Genomic DNA, 27,189 nt, shown 5'->3' with positions numbered 1-27,189 from the left:
TGCAAAGGAATGGGATTCAAGAGGATTTCTTTTTTGAATTAATATATTTTTTTTTTATTGATTGTTAGAATAACATTATTGGGGTTTTGTTAGCATGAAAAGAACAAGGGAAGGCCAAGGGCCTTTTTTAAGGCTTCTTTTGCTTCATCAAAAGTTTTTTTTAGGGCATGTTTGGTTGGGATTGTAAAGATGTTCATCGGAGGAATTATTCTTAATTTATTTTTGTTTATTTATGGTTTAGGGTTTAAAATTTATAGTTTTTCAATCTAACCTTATCATCATGGAGTTAATATTCAATGTAACATTTAGGTTGAACTCTCTTGATCTCTTTCTCTTGTCTTGCGACTCCAATACAATTATGGACGTGTAAAAGATCTTCGCAATATCAAGGAATAACAATAAACCTATCCAAAAGAAAGAGAAAATTAAGAAAATGTTAATTGTGGCTAAACCTAGGATACAAGTAGACACAAAACTAACTAAATGATCATGAAATGATCCATCCAAAATCATGTCTCAATGAAGGTAGTCCGAGTTTTAATCATGCACCTTAATCAAATCCGAACTAAAAAAATCTCAATTCAAAGAAACAATAAATGATGAAACTGTCTTACTCTGACATAATAGGCTCGAGTAATTTGTCCCAAACCAAGGGCTGCCTCGTCATCTTGAATTCGATCTAAAAACAATAAAGCATCAAAGCAAGAAAATCAAGAATAGAGACTACATGAGCGACATCCAAATCATACTATATGGCCGTCAAAACCCAACATCATTCAAAGAAAAACAACGGAGTTCATGAATAGCACAAAGGTATAATCTTTTAATTTATCGTCAAAAAGTGATCCATTGTAATATAATCATATTGAATAACCATATTGAAACTTCATTTTTTACTTTTTGTTATGTGAAATCGTTACATTTTCCAAGATGAATGGATAATGCCGACATAATCTGAAGCATTTACAGGTTCATACTTCATAGTATCCAAATTTGATTGGCCATATTTTTGTTTTTGCCTTGTGGGGTTGGAATCTTAATCTACCGTGGGTCAATTTACTGTATTTGTTTGTTTTGTATTGTCCTATTTGGTTTTGTATTTTTATTTTTCAACATAATTGTTTTTCCCAATCTTCAAATAGGCTGGTTAATTTCTCTCACTTTTACTATTGATAGGTTAGATTTTATAAACCAAATCTAATAATACTTTATATAACTTTAAATAGCTATCAAATAATAAACAAGGGATTTTAGATGATAGATCAATTTAATTATTAAAAACGGAACATACCTTTAGCTTTCATTGTCCTTGATCTTTGGGATGAATTTCGGTTAATGGATCTTCCAATCTAGCACAACCTTTAACTTTACTTTTGGATTTCTCACTCTGTGAATCCTTTCTATCGATGAGAGACAAAAGAGATGTCTTACCTACTAAATGTCGTAACACTACTAATACCAATCGACATGTATTAAGTTCAATGAGCCTAATCCAGTGTAGCGCTATGTAAATTTGTGATCATAATCATCTTTTTTATATTCAGTTATTTATAAATCAACCCTCATAGATATTTACATAATCCTTTGGTCTATATGCATTTATTCTATAACCTACGTACCCCATAAACCTCCTTAATACCGTATTTGATTAGTTTAGTTTTGATTTATTACATAATAGTCCAACACTATAAATATTGCATTCAAGGCCTATACTTATTGAATTAATTATAAATTAATCCAACAATCTCCCACTGGGCCGAATATGTAAATCCACAATAGTGTAACATTATTGCTAGCTTGAATGGTTATTATAAAGTTTAGGGTATCCCTTACAATCTGGGCCATTAACTATATTAATAAAGGATCATAGCGGCTTTCGTTAGCATCGTCGTAACTAAACCTTCCATGGTCACATTACCAACATAGCTAAATGACATAGATCAATTATGGATGCATAGCATGAAAATACATGAATGTGATCACCACACGTCTATTTTCAACTGGTCCTCTTTAAGAGATTAAAAAAAACTTATAAAATTTAATTGAGAGAATAAAATAAATACTTTAAAATGGATAAATCTAATCAATAAAATATCCAAAACTATATTCACTAAAACACGTAAATCTATACGTTTAGAACAAACAATGGAGTATAAAATTAAAATAAATACAAACTCTCACTAACTGATATATCATTGAATAACTTAACACTCATGTGAGCAGTGTGCTCATGAAACACTTTAGGTGTTAATGTCTTAGTTAGTGGGTCTGCTAACATGAAGTTGGTACCTATGTGCTCTATTGAAAGTTGACCATCTTGAATTCTCTCCTTCACAACTAGAAACTTAATGTTAATATGTTTTGACTTGTACGAGCTTTGGTTATTATTGGAATACATAACTGCTAATTTATTGTCACAATATAACTTTAGTGGTCGTTCATTACCCTTTATACGCGCAGACTAGTGACAAAATTTATCAACCATACCCTGTGATTTGAGGCCTCGTAATATGCAACGAACTCTGCCTCCATAGTGGATCACGCAACAAGTGTCTGTTTGACACTTTTCCATGAAATCAATCCATCGGCCCGACCAACATATATACATATCCATATGTAAATTTCCTAATATTTGCACATCTTGCAAAATTAGGTGGCGTTTGGTAGGCAAAATTGTCAGATTAGAATTGATATCAGAATTGGAATAGGTAGAATTGATTTTATAATTCCAATACCATGTTTGGTAAAAATATCAGAAATAATTTTCCAGTTTTTGGTAAGTATTAGAAATAGAATTGAAGTTGATTTAAAATTGACCAAAATACCTTGCAATATATATGTTTGACTGTTATTTTATTTTGCACCATCTCCTTCTCTTCGTGCCCTAAACCCTAAAAACCTTCCCGCCCAACATAATCAGAGGCGAAAATCGATATATGAGTTCAAATGTGGGTATTGTGTGGGGGAAGTTTCGAATAGATCAAAAAGATGTTGGTCCGATGAAGAGGACGCATTGCTTATACAGATTCTACTTGAATTACATAGCACAGGGAAGTACAAAGATGATTGTGAATTCAAGCCTAGTATATATCAGGCCGTTGAGAAAAAAATTGAACAAAGGATGCCCAATTCTGGGATTCGAGCTGAACCCCATATTTACTCTAGAGTTAAAACATTGAAACCAATTTCGGAATCGTTTACGACATGCTGTATCGTTCAACAAGCGGATTTGGTTGGGATCCTATTCGAAAATGTGTCGTTACTGATAAACCTGTCTAGGAATCCTATTTATAGGTACACTTCAATTATTTGTAATCATGTTGTGTTATGTTTAATGTATACTCTGAAAGTTGTGTAGATCCACAAGAATGCCGATGCTTTCAAAGACAAATCATTTCGATATTTTGATGAACTTGCCATTGTTTTTGGATTGGATCGTGCCAATGGTAATGGCGCTATGGATTGTGCACGAGCGGAGGAGGAGGCCATTTGACGTCATGAGCAGGTGGGCCTTGATCTAGATGACAACTTCTTTGACCACGTTTCAACATCCGTTTCCAAACCGATTCCTGAAAGAAGCCCGCTAGATGGAGTAACACCTAGTCGGAAGAGAAAAGCTTCCAAAGATGCAGACTTGGTAGAGGTCCTTAGGGAGAACACGACAATACTAGTGTCTGCCTTTGAGAATGCAACAAAAGATATATGCTATGCAATTACTGGCAATGAAGTTCGCAAGAAAAGGGAATTGCTGAATGGTGAGCTTTCCAAGCTTGTTGGGTTGACTTCAAGAGATCACTTGAAGGCCTATCGGGTGATAGGTTGCAGCAAGGATCTAATCGAGCTCTTCTTTGACCTGCCAGACGAATTAAAAGAGGCATGAGCTTGCTCACTAATCCATGATAGCATGTAAAGCATCACTGATCTATGGTTGAACTTAACTCTTTTAAGTTCTTGAAGAACTCTAATGTAATAGCTAGATTATTTTGAAGAACACTAATCTAGTAGCTATATTGTTTTGATTATAATACTTAATTTTTATTGTATTTCCTTGTTTATTAATGCAAGATGGAAAATGGAAAAGGTGCTTAATCGAACATTATCTTAATTCATATGATTAATCCACTTTATGTATTGCACCATATGTTTGTGTTTGCCTTTGTGAGTGTGAAAACGTTGACATGAACCACCAAACTGCCGATTTCAGCTGTCTGCTCTGTTGCTCGCGCATCTACTGAAATCTGTTAATTATTCTTAATCATATATATAAAATGTGATGAGAAGTCTTATTAAAATTCAATTGTAAGAATAAACATTGTACATGAAATAAGAATTGTACAATGGAAAGATTAAACAATATTAATGATTTGAACTAGTCCACTCATTATACATACTATAAGCTAAGTATTCCCGGAAGGATGTCCAAGCAGCGGATGTCCAGTTCCAGAAGCGTCACCGATAAACAAGACTCTTGTTTGGTGTGTATTATGACTATTTAATCATGTTCTTTACTTTTTTTTAAAAAAAACTATTAATGATTTTTATATATTTTTATTTGTAGTGAGACAACCTGCGGGCTGACCCACCTAACCCACAACCCGCATTGGGTTGAGCTGGGTTGGGGATTTTCATCCCGCCGGGATGGTGGGCCGGTCCTCCGTCGACTCATCAAACAATGAGTTTTGGTGGATAGGCCTGCCCCACCATGAGTTGACCCGTCTGACCGTTCTAATGGAGGGCCAAGACCCCTTTATATAGAACTTACTAGATATTCTAATATCTTTTTAATAATGATGATTGCAATTATCCAAAATTTAGGAATTTCCTAGAATCCAATCTTCCATATTTGGCATGATTTTTTCCTTATATAGAATTCATAGAATCTAATCTTCTATATTTGGTAGATATTTTCCTTATATGGAATTCATAGAATCCAATCTTCTATATTTTGTACCCTTTTTTTTCTTCTAAAACTTTAATTCACGGTAAAAATCTAATATCATTTTTTATGATTTTTAAAACAATATATATATATATATATATATATATAATATCATCAACCAATCATATAAACCATCAACCAACATTCATTTAATCAAAAAACAACAAAAACTAGGGTTTTTGAGAAAACGAATTGAATTATCAAATCCTTGAGAATTAGTGGACGGAAGGCTCGGATACCAATTGTTAGATTTTATAAACCAAATCTAATAATACTTTATATAAACTTTAAATACCCATCACTATCACATGATAAACAAGGGATTTGTGATGATAGATCAATTCAATTACTAGAAGCGGAACATACCTTTAACTTCTATTGTTCTTGATTGTCCTTGAGATGAATTTCGGTTGATGTATCTTCTAATCTAGCACATCCCTTAACTTTACTTTGGAATTTCTCTCTCTGTGAATCCTCTCTGTCGATGGGGAGACAAGAAAGATGTCTTACCTACTGAATGTCGTAACCCTACTAATACTAATCGACATGTATTAAGTCCAATGGACCTGATCTAGTGTAGCGCTGTGTAGATTGGGGACCATAATCATACTTTTTTAAATTTCGGTTATTTATAAATAAGTCCCTCATAGATATTTAAATAACCCTTTGGTCTCTACGCATTTATTTCATAACTTATGTACCCATAAACCTCTTTAATACCGTATTTGATCATTTTAGTTTTGATTTAGGCTAATAACACTTTATATTTTAAATTCAATACCAAATTTGATGAACGCGGGACGTTGGAAAAATATATTTTTATCCGTGTGCATCGCACGTGGATCTTCCTAGTTACATTAAATGCTCAATAATTATTAAATTAATTATAAATTAATCCAACATCATATACTAATTTTTGGAGATTTTCTTATTGTCCAATTGAGAATAATGAAATCTATTGAAATTAAAAAAACTAATCGAGGAAAATAGAAAATATGTCAATTTTCAATCTAAATATTTTGCAACATTTTATCAGAAAATTCAACATGAGTTTAGTTATTTCCCTTGAATTATAACTATTTGAACATAATTTAGATCATAACATAATTTAGATCATACTGAGAATTCAATATGAATTTAGTTCTTCACCGTGAACTAATCTAACCTACTCTAACAACATTTTTAATCATAATTTAATATCAATTTTTTTTTAAAAATATTGTAATACATAATATTAATATTATGAAATGTATAGTCATTTAAGCAAAGACAAAAACATAACAAAAAAACTTAACAACGATAAAGATAAATCAAACAAATAAATATTAATTAATGTGTACGGAGATCATCTAAAAGGGCAATGAGATCTTCAACTGAATATGTCGATTTATTTATCATACATGTAACGGGTGATTAAGATTGGTGAAGATTTTACGATTGTTTTCTTACCAATAACATTTTTAATCATAATTTAATATCAATTTTTTTTAAAAATATTGTAATACATAATATTAATATTATGAAATGTATAGTCATTTAAGCAAAGACAAAAACATAACAAAAAAACTTAACAACGATAAAGATAAATCAAACAAATAAATATTAATTAATGTGTACGGAGATCATCTAAAAGGGCAATGAGATCTTCAACTGAATATGTCGATTTATTTATCATACATGTAACGGGTGATTAAGATTGGTGAAGATTTTACGATTGTTTTCTTACCAATAACATTTTTAATCATAATTTAATATCAATTTTTTTTAAAAATATTGTAATACATAATATTAATATTATGAAATGTATAGTCATTTAAGCAAAGACAAAAACATAACAAAAAAACTTAACAACGATAAAGATAAATCAAACAAATAAATATTAATTAATGTGTACGGAGATCATCTAAAAGGGCAATGAGATCTTCAACTGAATATGTCGATTTATTTATCATACATGTAACGGGTGATTAAGATTGGTGAAGATTTTACGATTGTTTTCTTACCAAATTATCCAAAAAAATAAAAATAAAATATAGTCTCATTATTTTATACTCGCAAGTATAACCGCCTCAATCCATATTTTCCAACATGCACCAATAGTTCTCGACATAACCCAATAAATATTAGCAATGTTCCAAAGAAGACTCAAAATGATCGGTGAAAATGAAGAATCGTTTTAACCGCCTTGAAGCAAAAATGACAATTGACCATGCATTTATCATCGGTGAAAATGATCGTACTCCACTAGAAAAGGAGATTTTTGTGAAAACTCTATACTCCCATCATTTTTTCTGGAAAAACACAATCGAAACAATTTTTATCAAAGTAAAGAATATCAATGCTAAAACTTATAAATATGTTTATATGGCATCACATCTTATTTAAAAGGAAATTCCTTTTATTGACTACTAATAATAAGAACATAAGAACTTAATTACCTCAAACGATCTATTAAAAATACTAAAACCTAAAATAAATTGTAATAAATTATACTACAATTTAATTTTATTTGTAAGAGACTATACTACACGTTAATCAACATGGAATATTTGATTGAAGAGGTGAGCGTTGTCACTTTCGATCAAACCCAAATGTTCTTTCTCTCACACACAGATACACACTCCAAAATACAAATATACACCGAACACTTGACATATGTAATTTTCTTATCTCGCCGCTTCAGTGCTGTGTTTTTTAATTTATATTATTTTTTTAGCTAAAAACTAAATATTGGCCATCTCGTCAAGGCACATAAGTGTATGCCAACAGAACAATTGTCAGTCTAGTAGATACACAATGTATCTTATTATTTTTATATAATAATGAAAATACAATATGCCCTAAACTGAATTATACTCTCAAAAGATAATTACTAACACATTTATTAAATTGTATTTTCTAATGTAAAAATATAGTATATATTTTGAGCTAATTTAAAAAGAAAAATAATGAAAACTAACCAATTTAAATAAAATTGAATGATATGATATTTTCAATTTTATTTGATTTGTTACTGTGTGAGTTTGAAAAAAAAAACTTCCAACTAAATTATATATGACCAAAAAAATTAAAATTTTTAATTTTATATATGATAAAATTTAAGATATACTTTTGTCCCACCACTTAGCATTTGTGTTTTCATCCCCACTATATTAAAAAAAAAAAACTTTTTGATATATAATTTAAAAATATTTTATTGGCATATGTAAGCGTCACTAATACAATTACCGACACTAAATTTAGCGCCGTATGTATTGTGTCAGTATGAAATTTGGCCGACACATAAACTTGCGTATGTAAAATATGTATAATCTTATACATGAAAATTAATTATGCACAGTTAATATTTTCTAATTTTATTTTTGTTGTTTTATTATTATTTTAATTTTAAAATATTTAAAAATTAAGATAAAAGTATAAATTTTAATTATCACATATATTATATTATTAACTATATATACCTGATACAATTCCAAATTATGTTTTAAAAGATAGTAATTACTACAAATAATAATAAATGATTGAACATTATTTCAACTTCAAATGAAAAATTGTTGTTAAAATATTTTATAATATTACCATTAAACTCTAAAACAATTAAGTCATATATATTAATTTAGATTTAATCATTATTTATGTTTGACACTACAGACACATTGAGAGAAGAACCAATTCTCAAAATAACCTAGTTTTCGTCCCATTTTCAAACTAATCTAGTTTAATATTTATTCACAAACTAACCTATTTTTACTATTCAAATTCAGTATTATACCTTATTTTTATTTTTTAATTAATTAATTAATATATTTACATTTAAGCTTATTATTATTATATATATTTAAATTATTATTTTTATAAACTTGATTTATATATATTTCAATTATTATTTATATAAATTAAATTATTTATATTTTGATATATATTTTTAAATTATTATTTATATAAATTTGATTATTTATATTTTGTTTATCCATCTTAGTTCGAATACGCTAGTTTTGATCTCGTTGATTTTTCATCTTTCTTAAATTTTTATTAAGAACAATATTAATATATTTCTCCTAATCATGTGCTATTGGGATGTCCAATATGATTCGTTTAGTTGTGAAAAGACAATACAATAAAAAAAAAATTAACTAAATTACTAATAATAAATTTATTTAGAATAGATTACACAATAAAAAAAAAATTAGACTAGACTACTCATAATAAAAAAATTATATTGAGTAAATATTTATGAAAAAATATAATATAAATATATTGTTATGGAAACAGAGAATGTATTTTTTAGAAAATTGGTGGAAGTGGGTAAAATTATTGATTTTCTTAAGCATTTTTTAAATTGTTAACGCTAAATTTTATTTTAAACTTATTCGTTGATGAATATTTTCTACTTATATTTATATTATTGTTTCTCGAATGTTAATTTCGTTATGTTTTGACTTTGTTTGATGAAACTTTGAACGATAGTATTTTTGTTATGTTTTTCAATATGTTTAAACGATTTTCATTTATATAATATTGGAGAAAACTTATTAAATTTTTTCTTATAAATTAATTGTTGATATATATATATATATATTAAAATACAAATAATGAAATTTATAAAATTAATAATTTAATATATATATAAAAATATCAATAATCTAATTTATAAAAATAATAATTTAAATATATATATCAAATTTATAAAAATAATAATAAATATATATCAAATGTATATAAAAAAAATTTAAATATATAAATAATAATGTGTTAATAAATATATTAATTAATTAATTTAAAATTTTAATTAAAATAGTAGAGTAAGTTAGTTTGAGAATAAATGAACATAATAGATTAGTTTAGGAAGTTGAAGAAGAATTGATTCCATTAAGAAAGAATAAAAATAAAATTGATATTTTAAGAGATAAAAATGTTAAAATTCAATCCATATTAAAAATATATTAAATTGAAGGGAAGGCTTTGTGAGGATATATAGTATTTTGAGACAGAATCATAAATTAAAATAGACTCGAAATTTAAATGGTGCCACATATAGAGTTACAACTATACCAATTTTAGTCATTTAAGGGTTTCTCACGAACGAATCAACTACCATCTTATTACTTTAATATAGTTATAACCCAAGAGATCCCCGTAGCTTAGCACGTGCCAGATGACACATGGCAATACGGGACCCGAGGTGGTTTCAGGTTCGATGGTTTTATCCTTGGTTTGTGTGCCATATAATTTTAAAATAAAATATTATTTTTTAAAATATTTTGATAATACCTGACAACTTTTAATATTAACTAGGTAAAAATAATTTGTTTTATTCAAATTTTAATAATTTAAGGATTTGTTATAATCAAATGACAATTTGAAATCCGGTTTAAATTAATTAAATATAATTAATTTAAGATATTATTATTTATTTGAAGAAATAATTGCCAATTGATCTTAGAAAAATCAATAAAAAGATGTACGTGTATAAACATACTTTATACTAGAGCTTTTATAAGGGGTCCGTCATTTAGTTACGCTCGGGAAAGGGCTTGCGCGTTATGTTCACCGCGCCCGTTGAAAACGATTTTATTTTTTAAAATCCTGGCTATCAAAAGATTTATTTATAGCATTTATTTTGTTTAAATTAGTAGTCTGGAGGTCCTAAACAATGATAAATTTGGATTCCGTTAATAATTGTACAAAATTATCGAGAGGAGTGTACATGCGATTGCGGTTAGAAAAGATTGAGTAAAAACCTGAAATATATATATAAAAAAAGGTGTTAAGATTTAAAAATAAATCCCAAATAGTCAAAATATTTTGAAATCGTTTTTCGACCTATTGGAATCATTTGAAAATGGATTGGGGTTATAAAATTACAAAATAATTTTAGGTTTTGAAAAGTGGAACCAAACAGACCTTACGACCGGAGTCCTAAGGGTCAGATCCGTTTTTGTCGGTTGGGGACCGAAGAGACTCGGTCTAGACCGAGAGAGCCCTTGATGGGAATTCGGGATACTCAGCTAGAAAACCGGAGTCCCTAGGTTTGGGTGCCAAGGACTCTCGTTTCTTGGATGAAATTACTGGTCTAACAAACCTATTGGTCCCCAACTAGCTTTGGGTTAGGTTTCTCGGTTGAGGTGTAGAAACCTCTCTATTTGGGGCTAGCTCTAGGATGAGATTCTTGGTCCCAAGGTTGGACCTCTAGGTCCTAAGACCTAGGAGTCTCGATCCCAAGTTAGATTTCTCGGTCCTAGGTGAAAAACTCTTGGTCGGATTTCTCGGTTCTAACTTAAGAACACTTATCCTAGGGCTCAGTCCTAACTCAAGAACATCGGTCTTTGTTCTCGGTCTTAGGTTGATTTTCTTGGCCCTTAGTCTCGATTAAGACCAAGGATTCTCGGTCCTCGATCCTATAGGACTTGGTCCAAGAACATCAAGTGTTATTCATTTGGTTTAAAGTTGTAGGTTTACAACTTTTGATACAAATCACGAAATCTGTAAGTTGCTATTAACTCAGCTAGATGTAGGGATCACAACCTCTAATCCTAGAAACCGATCAATTGAGCCCTAAGACAGTCAATTTTTTGAAATGATTTCTAGGGCAAGATTTGAGAACTTATGAATTAGGCCATCTCATGGATTAATTCTTGTTACAACATTTTACAAATGGTGTTTATAATAAAACATAACCAAAACAAGAACATCAATCAATCTCGGCAAGATGTTTCAAAACTGAAATTTAAAATTTTGTTTTGAAAATTTCAGTTCGATCAAACATGATCAGGATGTATGTTATATGATTTGAAATTCATCATAACATGTTTACAAACATGTTAGGCAGTTATGTGAATCAAAATCCAAGTTTAAAAGCTCAAGAACTCGAAAATTAAAATTTCTTGATTTTAAAATCAAATTTGAGTGTTTTTGATTGGGGTTAAATTGATGAAATCTCTTTTTATAGAAAGCTTGGAAACCATCTAAGAATCGATTTCACCTATATAAAGTACAAAATTTAACCATAAATAAGTTCAACCAGATTGAAATTGAAAATTTTCAATTTTTAATCACAATATGAATCACAAGTGGTTTGGAAGCTTACTTGTGATTGGAGAGCACTCCTATGATCTTCAAGAAGCTTTCCAAAGGTTCTAGATCAAATCTTAGAATACTGTAACTATTTTTCAAAGATCTTCGAGCAAGCTATGATTGTTGGATTCTTTTCGATGGATTGATAGAAGGAGACCTAGGGAGTATTTATACCCAAGGTAGGTCAGTTTCAAAGTCGAATTCATAATTAATTTCGCTTATGAAGTTAACCCCTTCCTTTATGTTCTGTTTTCGTAGGACTAGTTCTAGGGTAGCATTTGAATTCAAACCCTAGGTGAAATTATGGCGATGGAGAGACGTGTACATGGGCGAAATTTGGAAGGATAAATATGAGGAACGACGAAGATAAGGCTTCTATAAGATATTTGGCGTCGAGCGCGACTCTCCGGCGTTCGCACTGTCTCGCCCAAAAAAGGCGACCAAAACGACGATGTTTCATTTAAATTGGAACGCGCTGTTGAGATCCGTTGGCGATCCATCAACGTCGGGCGTTCCATTAGCGATTCAGCTAACTGACGTCTTTTGATCCACTACGACTTTGGAACACGTCTTCTCGGTTACATCCGGCTACGCGGAGGAGTGTCCTGGCGCGTTGGATAAAGACCAGACACTCATTTGATGCAACCGATTTCTTTAATTTCGGTCACACTATATCATCATTTTTTATTTTTAATAGAAGAGCTATTTGAAATCGAATTTTTAACGCTTTTGTTCATTTTTTCTTCACCAAATTAATACACAAAAATATTTTTGAAAACATAATAAAAATTTTATTCATTTATTTTATTTTTGGGTAATTTGAGTTATTTATTTAATTATTTTAGGCTATAAAGTACACATAATTTATGTCTAAAATTATAATTAAAATATTTAAATTCCTTTTTGGGTTTATTTTGGGTAAAATAAATACAACATTTTAATCTCAATTTTTTTTGGTTTTGTAATTAGTTTTTCTAATTAGGATTTAAATATCACAATAATTCATTCTAATTTTGTTTTAACCTCTCCTCAAGATTTTTTTGAATTAAAAAATTCAAAATATTATTATAAAATTTTTAATATTATTATAAATTAGGGTATGTTAAATGCTCATGTTTACCATAGTAATTTTTTCTTAATCAATTTACCATATTTGTAAAAATAAAATAGTAATTCTTTTATCTTTTCTTAATTATTTTCATACAAACATTTTTAAAACATTCAAATAATATTCGACAGTTTTGAAAATGTATGTCTAAAAAAGTCAATTTAAAATATATAAATGATTAAATTGGTACAACATACACAAAATTACGTAGTTGTAAAGTTTTTCGAAAAATAAATATAAAATATATATCTCTTTAAATTTTCTCAAATATTTTCTAAGATTACAAAAGTTTTTAGTCGCTCAAACAAATTTCAACAAGTTAGAAAGTGCATATTTCAAAAATATTACTTAATTTAAAAAATATTACTTCAAAACGTCTCTAAATATTATTTTATTCGAAAACGTGATAAATTAATTAAACAAAAATGATTAGTTAAAATAATATAAACGTTTTGTTCATTTCACAAAAAGGCTCAACTTATAAAACCAGCAATTTGGCCAAATTAAAATAAATAAATATTAGGCTAGTAATAATATTTTTTTTAAATGGATTTAAATCTAATGCGATAAAGAAATTCTAATTTTAATAAAGAACTTCAACTACTAAAGATGAAACTGTGCATAAAGAATAATATGAAAGAATAAGAAGCATACAATGAATCATTATATAAGTTTAAAAACAATAGGCAAAACTGTCATCCCATTAAATTTTAACAGATGTATATAATGATTTGAAGATACATTCGAAAATAATAAATATTTCTTTTTTAAAATAACATATATGAGTGTTTTGAAGATACATCCCAAAATAATAAATATATTTTCTTATAAAAGGTCACGGGTTTGATTAATTTAAAAGCACTCTAAGTTGAACCAAGTGTCATGGTTGTGTCGTGTCGTGCTAATTCTCTCTGATTCAAAAAACATTAAATATATATATATATATATATATATATATATATATATAATATATATATATATATATATATATAATTTTTAAAATAACATAGATGAGTAGTAAATTATTAATAAAAGACAAGTAAATAATAAATATAATATAATTTTCTTACATGATAATAATGTATTACTTTTATGACATCACATTAATCATCATAGTAAAAAATAAATAGCTTTTAATATCATAAATATTTTATTTACCCAATTTATAAATAATTATTTTGAATAAATAAATTCAAGATTATCAAAATTAAGGTCAAATCATGATTAAATAATTAATTAAAATACTTATTATATTAATTAATTCAATTATTTAAAATAAAGGTCAAGGAAAATAAAATAATTTGAGGTAAATATTGTATTTATCTTATCACAAATTAATTTTAAAGATTAAAAAATATTAAATAAATATTGTATTCATTTTATCCCAAAATAATTATTTATAAAACCTCAAAATATACAAAAGAATTGAAAAAAATCAATTTTAAAAAAGCTCTAATGTTGGAAAAGAACTGTAATCAGCTGCAACCGAAATCAAGAGAAATCAATATAGTAGACCACACAGCCATCAGATGAGCACTGAAATTTCATCCAACACACAATAATGAATTGTGTCGCCTGCTGCAACAAAAGAAGGATGCGTTCGCGAAGAGCGGATCGACTAGTGTGCGCCTCAACGCCATTAACCTAAACGCGGACGAAATGCCCAGACGCAATTGATCGCTGACAGAACGTTGCGCCTAGACGCGCATATGCATTTTTAGCCTAAAACGACGACGTTTCAAAGCCTAGTTTGTCTTTTTCCTTGCGATGAACTAGATCAACATCGGCCAAAATCTTTATTTTTTCAAAAATAGAACTCGGTCGATACTCCACCAATTGATTTGATTCAAAAGCTGAAATGTTCACCTTTACTTGGTGATTATTTCACCTACGATTATAGAAGCAATCATGCCCTATAACGATCAATTAGATGAAGAACAGACAAAAGTCATCAATGAAAATTTTCTAAAATTCGATTCACTTGATCGATGATCTGACTTAAAAATGCTATAATAGCTCATTTTTCCCCACCAAGGTATAAGAGTTGGCTTAAGAATGTCACGGGTTCGACTCCATCTGGAAGTGCTTTGAATTTAAGTGGGGGACCATGGATGTGTGGTGTCATGTTAGTTCCCCTTTAATCCCCCCAAACAATAACTTCCTTTATGCAAACCAAAGTCAAGGATTAGAATGCTAAGCTTTTCTTGAAAATTTTAAAATTTTGTATAAGGCCCTAAGGTTCGATTCTAGGTAATCACAAAACTTTTAAAAGAGTTTAAGAGTGTTCTCCAACTCACTGTAAGCTTCCATTCTGGGTAATTCAACTTATGAACTAAATTGAAATTATACATCTCAGTTCGACCAGTTTAAGATACTGCTTGTTTGTTAAATTTCTTAATTGGAAAATGATCCTCAAATAATTTGCAAGTTTTTTGTCGAAACCAATTTGAATCAATCGATCTAAATTGAAAGTACCCAAATTCGAATTTGAAAATTTCAAAATACGGTTTCTATTCTTGAGTTGTAACTCAAGAAAAGTGACTCAAAAACCTATCTAACACGCTTCTAGAGGTGTTAGGAGTATGTTTAGATCAATTCCAAGAAATCTCGATCATGTTTGATTTAAAACCATTTTTTTATAAAAATAAAAATTGCAGTTCTTAATTGGTTAAAATGAACAATTCGTGTTCATTTTTTTTTATTTGATCTCAATAAATCTTTAAAAACCAATAAATCTTTTAAAACCAAAAACCCGATTTTTGCACAAGAACTGTTTGAATCGAATGGAACACCATCCTGATCGAATGATGCATCGGGATGATGTTATAAATGATCATTGAGGTCAAACGAAGCTCCCCATCCCTTCAGATTGAAGAAAGGAGGATCCAATCGAAAATACCAAACTTGCAACTTGGTATTCTTTGCGTCCGACCGAAGAATTTAGCTGGGTTATATTTTAGACCGAGAAAATCGAACCCTTCCTTGCACTCGACCAAGGAACTCTAGCCTCGATCGTGAACTATCCACACTTGACTAAAGAATTCTAGCCTCGTCTGAGGAATTCAAGTACCCGACCGAGGATCTTTAGCATCCGACCGAGGGAACAATGCACGACTGAGAATTCCCCCACACCTAACCGAGGGATCCTCGCCTCGATCGAAGATTCCTCGCACCCGTCCGAGAGTCTTGCGCCTACAACCGCTTGTTTTTTTAATTAGAACCACTAAACCATTTTCTAAAAATCTAAAAGAATAGAAAATAATTTCAAAATATTTTTAGAATATTTTCATAAAAAATATTTTTATAAAGGGCCTTGTAACCCCCAGAAAATCCTTATCCCGATAAAGACTCAAGGTTCGAGAAATTTCAACATCAGTTTACGTGTTAAGAATATTTTAAATAAAACATTATTTTAAAAGATATATAAAAGTACTATATTCCGACTTTTTGAAATTAATTATAATAATAATTAAATTTTGATCAAATTTTAAATAATCTTTTAGATTTGAAATAATCAAATAAAAATTTAATAAAAGAAATATTTGCTTAAAGTAATTAAAACAATTTATTCAAGAGATTATTTATTTGATAAAGAGTTGTTAATTAATATTTAATTTAAAAATCAATAAAAAAATTATATATATACAAACATATTTTTAACTAGACTTTCTTTTTAGCTCGTAGTTTGGTGATACTCGGGAAAGGATTTTCGCGTTATATCCTTCATACGCGTTAAAACGGTAACTACTTTATAAAATTTTGGCTTTCGGAAAATTGGTTGTATAACGTTTTATTTTAACTAATTATTCTCCAGATCCTAGATATGTACATGTTTTTTTGGAATTTAAAAATTGTAAAAATAATATTTAAATGCTGATACATATAGTTGATGACGACAATTGAAGAGGAATGTACCTAAAAATATCAGTTTTGAAGGTATTAAAAATAAATCCCAAACAAAAATATGTTTTATGAAAATATTCTAAATATATTTTGAAATCATTTTATATATTTGTTAGATTTTTAGAAAATGGCATAGGGTTATAAAATTACAAAAATAAATTTCAAATTTTCAAAAATAGAACCAAACAGACCCACTGGTGTTCTCGGTCCTAGATGAGATTTCCATCGGTCGGGGCTAAAACCATCGGTCATAGGTCCCTTAGGTCGAGGTGCGGGGATTCTCGGTCAAGTATTGAAATCCCTTAGTCGGGTGAGGGAATCCTCGGTCGGGGTGTTAAGTCCCTCGGTGGGGTGTGAAAATTCTTAGTCGGGGTGCTGAAGTCCCTCAGTTGGGTGTGGAAATCCTCAGTTGGAGTGCTAAAATCCCTCGGTTGGGTGCGGAAATTCTTGGTTGGGGTGCTAAAATCCCTTGGTTGGGTGCGAGAATCTAGGGTCAGGGTGCTGAAGTCCCTCGGTCAGGAATCCTTGGTCCTAGGTTAGCCTTGGGCTAAAATTTTTCGGTCCTAGGTGAGAAGGATTCTCAATTGGGCGCGGGAATCTCGGTCCTTAGTTAGCCTTGGGATAACTTTTGTCGATCCTAGGTGCGAAGGATTCTCGGTCCAGGATAAACATGGGCTAAGGTTTCTCGGTCCTCAAGAACACCAAACTACGGGTCTAGTGATTTTGTTTGAGGCCCGGATACTTTGATCCCGGGGCATGGGAAGCTTCATAAGTTCCTAGGATTATATAGAACATTATCCCGATGTGTCATTCAATCGGGATGAGGTCTCATTCAATCAAAATAGTTTTGTCACCAAAAATGGGTTTTCGTTTTTTAGGCTTTGATGAAGCACAAGGAGCTTGTTAATAACTTCCTTATGCTTCATATGGTTGAATGAAACCAAAACATGAACACTGACTATTCATTTTAACCAATTATAAAACTGAATTTTTTATTTTTTATAAAATAATTAATTTTTTATCATACATGATTGTGATGGATTGAAGCTAGTCCAAATAAATCCTAACATCATTTGAAATATGTTAGGAAGTTTTTGGGTTGTTATTAGCTCAAGAACAAAAAATTCGATTTTAAAAATTTTCAAATTCAAATTTAGGGTTTCTGATTTAGTTTCATTGATTGAGTTTTTCTTTAATAAAAAATTTATAAATGATTTTAAGATCGTTTTCCAATTAAAAATCAGATAACCAGATAGTATACGAAAATTTTAAAACTGAAATATAAAAATTTCAATCCAAACTGGTGAATTGAATTATGATGTGATTGGAAGTTTACTTAGAGTTGAAGAACCTTAGTTCTTAGGAAACCTTTTTGAATGCCTAAATTAGAGTCTTTAGGCCTTACACTAAAATTCTAAATTTTCAGAAAAAGTTTAAGGCTTTCATGGCAGATTTATGTTCGGGGTGATTGAGGGTTTGAGAGTGGATCACTTGCCTTCGGTTTGCTCAAGGGAGGCTATTTATAGCTAGCCTCCCAAGGTGGTTCATCACCAAGTGGGTTGGATTAAGTTAAATAGTCATTGATGACATTTTAGATGTTCTTCGGCTAGTTGTTAGTATCGTGATCATTTCATCTTTTTAACAAAGTCAAAAAGATGGAAAAACGAAAAAGATGACTACAAATGTTTATCTGATCGTTGTCGCGAGGAAGACGAAGACGTAGGGTGAAACAATGTCATTTTGAGCTTTCGCATTTGAGCGTTGAGGGAGGGCTAAAACGACAACGTTTTGTGTGCGCGCGGAGACACTGAGAGTTATGTCCGCGTTCCGTCAGCGCTCGGGCGTTCCGTCTGCGTTAGAGGAGACGGCGCTACACATCGCTGTTTGATGATCCACTACATTGCGGACGCGTCTTCCTCCTTTATAGTGGGTGACGCGATGTGTTTCCGGGCATTGGATAATAATCGAGCGCTCATCCGAAGTTTGTAGCTTTTGCTGCAGTTGTTCTGAGTTTGGGTCACACATGCAATTTTCAGTCTATAAGCTTGTTTGAAATTGAATTATTTAAATCCTTTATTGCTCCATTTTTAATTTTTAAAATATACAAAATATTTTTAATAAATATTACATGTATTTTGACAATTTTTTATTTATTTATATTTTTAGGTTTAATAAATAATTTCTTTGGGATAAATGTATACAAAATTTATTCTAAATTATTTATTTTAATTTTCCTTAATTTTATTTAAATTAATTTTAGATAAAATTAATATAACATTTATTTCAAATTATTTTATTTATTTACTTGTCATTATCATTAATTAATTAATTAGGATTTAATTATCATAATAATTAATCTAATTAATCATTTAATCATGTGTTTTTTGCCTTTGTGTTAATTATTTTAATTTTATTTATTTAAAATAATTAATTTAAAATTTATAAATTGGGTAGGTACAATTTTAGTGCTTATAGGCCTATTTGAATTTATTTTTAAATTATAATACCTTAAAACTAATATTTTTTCAAGTACTTTCTCAATAATGATCGACATCAATCGCATCTACTACCATTTAAATATTATTTTATAAATTTAAATGTAAGAAAAACATGTGCATGTTTAGGACTTAAAAAATAATTGATCAAATAAAATTAATTTTTCAAAAAACTAAGATTTTATAAAATAAAGACAGTTTTTTAACAGGTACGAAGGATATAGTGTGAAAGCCCTTTCCCGAGTATTACCAAACATCGAACTCAAAAGAATCTTTTATCAAATATAAGTTTATATATGTATACAAAATATTTTATTAATTTTAAATTAAAAAATCAATTAGCGATTCTTTTATCAAATAAATAATCTTTTAAATTAATTATTTCTAATTAATTTAAAATACATATTTATTTTAATTAAATTGTGATTTAATTATTTTAAATTCAAGGATTGTTTAAAATTGATCATGGGAATTAATTATTGATATAATTTTAGATGTCAAAATACATTTTTAATAAATTTTTTGAATGATATTTTATTAAAAAAAATTGACATGTAAATCGATTTAAAATTTCTAGAATTTCGAAAGTGCTCTTGAAAAATAATTTCAGGGTTACAATTATAAAAAAAATATTACAATAATTTTAATTTAATTTCACAAAAAAAAGTATTACATTTAGGAATGAATATTTGTAAGCATGTTATTTAATTTTCTTACCTACCATATATATTACTTTTATGAGATCACTTGAATCAGCATAGTAAAATATAAGTACATTTGAATATAAAAAATGAATACATTTGTTTTTATGTAATTTCACAAAAAAGTATTACATTTAGGAATGAATATATTTAAGCATATTAATAACAATATAATATAATATTATAATTTTCTTACCTGCCATATATATTACTTTTATGAGATCACCTGAATAAGTATATTAAAGAATAAGTACGTTTGAATATAAAATAAAGTATACAATGGTTTTTATGTAATTTCATAAAAGTATTACATTTAGGAATGAATATTTTTAAGTATATTATAGAATAACAAGGAATATAATGAATATTCACCCTTACTTCATTTTAATTTTTGTAATTATATTTTATTTATTTTATAAAAATTTAACATTAATTTTATTTAAATGTCCATTGATTTATCTTAGTTAAATAAAACTATAGACTTCAAACACCTTAAAATTGACATGAGGTTTATAATGATTTGACAATTAATTTATCTTAGTTGAATAAAACTTTATAGATTTAGAACGTTGTAGATCAAAGTAAAAGTTAGAGTGTTAGGCTATTTTTTTATATTAAAAAAATAATAAAAAAACTTTATAAAAAAAATCATATAAAGTAACTTGAATAGTTTAAAATTTTAGAAAATTATAAATGTTGTGAATGACTGAGAAAAATAACTCTTGAACACAAGGGGATTGGAGTATTTTTTTAATATTATTTTTTTAGTGAAAGGATACTTAACAATCTAAAAATTACATTAATTCCTAATTTTTGGATAACAAGAAGGCGAGCTGATCTGCTTTGATCAAGGAAAAAGTCCAGTCAGCCACCAACTCAGTGCAGGTCACGTGACGCTTGACCTTCGCTTTTTGAGGCTTCCTCTACCCACATCTTTATATGCCCGTAGCACTTCCATATGGGAGAAAGATAGGGTGACCCGAAATTGACTTGTTGGCTTCGCCAAAAGGCCTCATCTCTAGAAACCCGACTTGTGAGGCGTCCCTCTCTTAGTAGGGTTCCAAACCTCGCCTCGAAGTATGATCATACATTCAGCAAATAAGATTCAGTCCCTCGATTTTACTTTTGATAGAGTTCGTGAAATTCTGTCACTCTACTTGCTGTCGAATTGATTCAAATCATGTGATGCTTGAATGCATTTTCATGATATTTTCGACACATCATTTCATGTGAAATTTATCAATCAGATTACCTGCCCCCGGATATGGGAAGGCCCTCGATTCAATCCATCGCGATATGGGACCAAGGCTGAGTAGGAATCGGCAGCGGACAGCCCCGGGTAAGAAGTTTGATCATCTTTAAACTGCTAGCAGATGTCACATTCGCAAACCCACTGCTCCACTTCTCGAGCCCCGGCCACAAAAATATAAAAAAATTATTGACATATAACCCCAGGGACGGATGGACTATAGGGCTGAGGTGGGCTTAAGCCTACCCTTACCTCATCCATATATATATATATATTAATTTTTAATAAGTGTTTAAGTATGGTTTAGAATTTGTTTATATGATTTTTAGTATTTTTTTTTTATAATTTATAGATATTTTTATTTTTTAAATTTATTTATTTAAATAATGATATTAGAATAGTATATTCTAATCTTCTAAAAAATAATAATATTATTATTATTTACATACTAGGTATTTTAGTTACATATTATTTATTTATTTAATTTGTTTTGAAGTTTTTCTCAAATATTATTTTTTATAAGTCTACCCTAATAATATGTATAATTCTTACCATTATAAGAAAGTCTTTTAATAAAAATTAATTATTTTATTCATATATAATTTAATAATAAATGTCTTAGCTATAATTATATTTCAAATGTTAGTACAGGGTCATCCCTTATTTGGATAGACATTTTTATTTATTTATTTTACCTGTTACAAATTGAATTTGAAATATTTTATTTAATTGCGTAAAAATTGAATTAAAATTTTGTTTTACTAAATTTATTTCGGTTTCATAACATATATTTTTTTATATATTACATTATATATAAGAATGATTCTCTTTGAGAGTGGATATAGGTTAGGGTTGAGAAGGGTTTAAACAATTTTTTTTTTTTAATTTTAGAAAAGAGACACGGCTCCTTAATTTTTTGCTTTAATTTTTATTCACTATTTTCTTTTATAAATCTATAAAAAAAGGGTTAAACTCGGGTTCATCCACTTGATAAATCTATAACTTTCTCTTTATTTTATTCAACTCTATCAAAAAAAACATTAAATTTTTTTTAATTTTTTTTCGAGCCCACCCTAACTCTAATTCCTGGGTCCGTCCCTGTATAACCCGTAACATTTTATGTAAATATAAAAGATTAGTTTTTTTGTTGTATCGGTTAATTAATATTTTGTGTTAAATTGAACTATCATTTTTTGGTTGAATATTTGAAAACTTACTTATTTGAACTACAAACACATTAAAAAATATATGAGCCTAAATAATGAAAATAACATTTTTGTTTTTGAGAAGTTAAATGAGAAAAAATAATAAAATAAAGTAAATGAAATTTCATGGGCTAAGAAATATCTAGATTCATACTTTTATTTTATGTAGATAAATATGCTAATTTTTTTTTTTAAAATAGATTTATAATTATGTGATTGAAGCAATTTATCTAATTTTGCAAATTAAGAAAATGTCTGATTGTTGAATATGATACATTTTAGGAGAGGATTGAAGTGAGAAAATAATTAATATTAAGATAAGATTTTAGTAATCAGATTTTTAGCCATCAACAAAAAATATTCAGATAAGATTTCAAATATAAAAATATTCAGATAAGATTTGAAGAATCAAGATTTCAAAAATCTATCTTATTTCTTTTTAGGTAAATTTAAAGCACAAGTTTTATCTTACATCATTCATAGCTTAATATTTTTTTGTGTTAATTTGAACTATTATATGTTATTGTATATTGTTAATTTGAACTATTATATGTTATTGTATATTATAAAAGCTTACTTAAATTAATTACTAACACATTTAAACGGTAGGCTATAAAAATCCAATCCAAATCCATATTTTTATATGAATATAGTTGCTAATTTGCTGTACATAATTTTAATAATGATTCTAAAAGCAATCTATGTATAAGATTTAAATTTAAAAAATTAGTACTAAAATTCAGATTTGTGGATTTGTTTAAAAAATTATCACAATCCAATAAAAGATATCACAAAATTCAATACTTTCTTAGTATTTAGAATTTTAGATAAGATTTCAAGTATCAAGATTTCAAAAATCTAACTTATTTCGTTTTAGGTAAATTTAAAGCAAAAGTTATCTTCTTACATCATTCATAGCTTAATATTTTTTTTGGTTAAAATTGAACTATTATATGTTATTGTATATTATAAAGCTTACTTAAATTAATTAATAACACATTAAAACAGTAGGCTATATAAAAAAAATCGAACCCATATCCATATTATTATATGCATATAGTTGATAATTTGTCGTGCAGAATTTTAATGATTCTAAAAGCAATCTATGTATAACATTTAATTTTAAAAAATTAGTACTAAAATTCGGATTTTTGGATTTGTTTAAGAAATTATCACAAACCCATAAAAGATATATATCACAAAATTTAATACTTTCTTAGAATTTAGATAAGATTTCAAGTCAAGATTTCAAGAATATTACTCTCATTAATTAATTTATTTCTATTATCCTTTATTCACAACCTAATTATCCTTCCATATTAAAAGTTGGTAACTAATTTTTGTTCTTGGTTCAATTTATGTCTTTTACACTTTTTCTTAAATGAAAAAAAATCAAAATAACAATTAATGTTTATATTGCTTATGCAACCATATACTATTCCATTCATAATCTTTATCCTTCTATCCAAATATCTCTCATATTTTTCAATTTAACCATGTCTTATAAAATGCTAAATGTCTTTAGTGGTTATTCAATTCCTTCACACCAAAAGGAATTAGATTTCAGTATCATAAAAGAGTTGCCTGAGTCCCATGCATGGGCGGCGGTTGGTGAGAATATCCATTTTGATTCTGCGATGGAACCTATTCCGGTTATCGACCTTGAGAATCCTAAGGCTATGGAACAGATGGGGCGTGCATGTAGGGAATGGGGCGTCTTTCAGATTCAGAACCATCAGATAGACATGAATCTTCTAGAGGCCATGGAATCGGCGGGTAAGAGGCTATTCTCGCTACCATTGGAAACCAAGCTCGTGGCGGCCCGTCAGCCTGGCGAAACGGCAGGATATGGTGCATCCGGAACCACGAATTTCTTCCCCAAACTCTTGTGGTCCGAAGGCTTCACCATCTTTGGATCGCCACGTGATCATGCACGTTTGCTTTGGCCCAATGACTATATGGAATTTTGGTACTCCTCATTCTATTTTGAATTTTGAATATGGTTGAATAAGTTAAGTGTGAATAATAAATGGTGAATAAACTAGATAAAATATTTAAATTTTAAATGCTTATACATAATTTGATTGATAAATGTGAAAGTAACTTTACAAATGTAATAAAAATATGTTTACCTAATTTTTTAAGAGTTAAATTTGTATTTTAAACTATTTTACTATATTGTGTGTTAAGTCATCAATATTTTAATTTAAAGGATTTTGGTTAATTAAATGTTCTAAAAATAAAAAATATCAAAATAATTAAATTTAAATAAGCTCTTAATTATTAAATAAAAAAATGTAACTTGAATAGTAACACCAACTCAAAACATTAGTTTCTCACAAAAGGTTTCTCCCTTGTAAATAAAACCACATAAATTCTTGTCATTTTCAGTGTTGTAGTAGAAGAATTCGAGAAGGAGCTGCATAAGTTATCACAAAGAATGATGTATCTATTTCTTGGTTCACTTGGCTTATCAATGGAGGATCTCAAATGGGAAGGTGAAAATGGACAAGTCAAAGAAGGTTTTGGAGCTATCCGGTTCAATTCCTACCCAGCTTGTCCTGACCCAGACAGAGCCATGGGCTTAGCCGCCCACACCGACACGGCACTATTCACAATTCTTTACCAGAGCAACACGAGTGGCTTACAAATACAACGAGAAAGTCTCAAGTGGATAACCGTCCCACCGTTGCCCGGTGCGCTTGTGATCAATGTAGGTGACCTACTTCACATACTATCAAATGGGTCATTTCCTAGTGTACTCCACCGGGCCTTTGTGAATCGAACACAACATAGACTCTCTATAGCCTACCTTTATGGTCCGCCTGCTAACGTGAAAATCTCACCACCCGCAAAACTGGTGGACTCGATAAAACCGGCACTCTATCGGCCGGTGACATGGTCTGAGTATATGGGAATCAAGGCCAAGAACTTTGACAAGGCATTGTCGTTGGTCCGATTGTGTGCCCACGAGGAGATTTTGGAGGTGAATGATGAAGTCAAAGATGTTGAAGTTAAAGAATAAATAATGTCAAAAACAAATAGTTGTTTTTATTTATTGTTAAGAATAAATTAACAAGAGAAATATGAGATAGTTGTAAAAATTTAAAAAGACCAATATATCATACAAACAATGTATATATATAATTTTGTAAGATATTGAAGGTATGTTATTTCATTGAAAAGTCATAATATTAATTTGCTGGTAGCTGGAATCAATTTGTTATTAAAAACTTTTAAATATTTGTTAATGATATTATAAGTGTATTTATATGAATCACACTTCATGTACCAAAAAAATTGTGAATGAATTATGGTTTTAATATTTTGTGAGACTAAAGATATTTTGATTTGTCAAACTAAGGGAGTAACAAAAATGAAATAAATATTATTGTTGGAATTTTTAAACTTATTCTATAAATTTCATTAATTAATGAAAATTAGAATGCAGGTAATAAAATAAAATCGATTTCACATAAAATTTAAACGTAAATTGAATATTGAAATTTAATCAAAAATATATAATTTAAATTAATTAATTTAAATAATTGATTTAAAATATACAGATTGTTGTTTATTTTTAGTATGTTACATGAGTTTATTATCTATATATAAAGCACCACATTAATACACTTAATCAATTATATAATCCACATCATCATATATTTTCTCTCCTCTCTCATATTCTCTCCTTTTAATTAAATTTTAAATTTTTAAGATTATAAATATATTTTATCTTATATTTTTTTTTCTTTCCTAATTATTTTCTCTCTCATTAATTATAATATATATATATATATATATATATATATATATTATCATTAATCTTAAAAATATACTTTTTTTTTTCATCATTAATTTTTATATAAATACATTTTATCTTTTATTAAAAAAAATTCTCTCATCATATATATATATATATATATAATATTTTTTTATTAGTATAAATAATTTTTTGATTAATATAAAAATTAACTAATGATAATAAATATAAAATACAAAATATATATAAATACACAAAATAATAAAATTATTTCAACAATATTAAGTGGTCTAGCAATTAAAGTATTCACATTTCATGCTTGAGACTAGGGTTCGAATTCTGAATCATGCAAATTTAGATTTATAAAAATGCATTATTGACTATAATATATGGTGACGCAACTTTTAAACAAAGGATGTGAGACTTCTAAAAGTGTGAGGTCGGAATTAGATGTTGGTTTAACATAAAACTCACAATAAAAAAGTTTAATGGTTACTCAACTTATTTTTTAAAGTGTTGTTACCACTACAACAAAATATGTCAACACTGATCTCTTGTTTAAAATTATTGTGAGTTTTAAATAAATATTTTGGTTTTATTGACTATACTCATATGATTAAGTGTTTAAAAATATTTTGGTTTTATTAACAACTTATTTTTTAAAGTGTTGTTACGTATAATACTCATTTAAATAAATATGTCAACACTGATCTCTTGTTTAAAATTATTCGAGTCTCCAAAATATTAACACT

At 28.5% G+C, this 27,189-nt stretch overlaps 1 protein-coding gene across 1 annotated transcript; it reads left to right on the top strand.

Moving 5' to 3' along the window:
* The first annotated feature begins 2,936 nt into the window (after positions 1-2,936).
* LOC124944909 (gibberellin 3-beta-dioxygenase 1-like) lies at positions 2,937-25,699 on the top strand. Its single transcript, XM_047485258.1, has 6 exons — positions 2,937-3,083; positions 3,359-3,446; positions 3,522-3,874; positions 23,895-23,943; positions 24,220-24,643; positions 25,066-25,699. The coding sequence occupies exons 1-6, from the start codon at positions 2,937-2,939 to the stop codon at positions 25,697-25,699; spliced, it is 1,695 nt and encodes a 564-aa protein (XP_047341214.1).
* Positions 25,700-27,189: the final 1,490 nt, after the last annotated feature.

This window comes from Impatiens glandulifera, chromosome 7 (genome assembly GCF_907164915.1).
Source record: "Impatiens glandulifera chromosome 7, dImpGla2.1, whole genome shotgun sequence".
Taxonomy (NCBI): domain Eukaryota; kingdom Viridiplantae; phylum Streptophyta; class Magnoliopsida; order Ericales; family Balsaminaceae; genus Impatiens; species Impatiens glandulifera.
Note: the sequence above shows the minus strand (reverse complement) of the source record. Positions and strands in the feature narration are given on the sequence as shown.

What these genes read in the sequence shown, in the direction of transcription:
- LOC124944909 (XM_047485258.1), top strand. Translation starts at nt 2,937, where the DNA reads ATGAGTTCAAATGTGGGTATTGTGTGGGGGAAGTTTCGAATAGATCAA. An exon ending in TGATTGTGAATTCAAGCCTA is followed by an intron (nt 3,084 to 3,358) that starts GTATATATCAGG and finishes AAAGTTGTGTAG; the next exon opens with ATCCACAAGAATGCCGATGC. An exon ending in TGGATTGGATCGTGCCAATG is followed by an intron (nt 3,447 to 3,521) that starts GTAATGGCGCTA and finishes GCCTTGATCTAG; the next exon opens with ATGACAACTTCTTTGACCAC.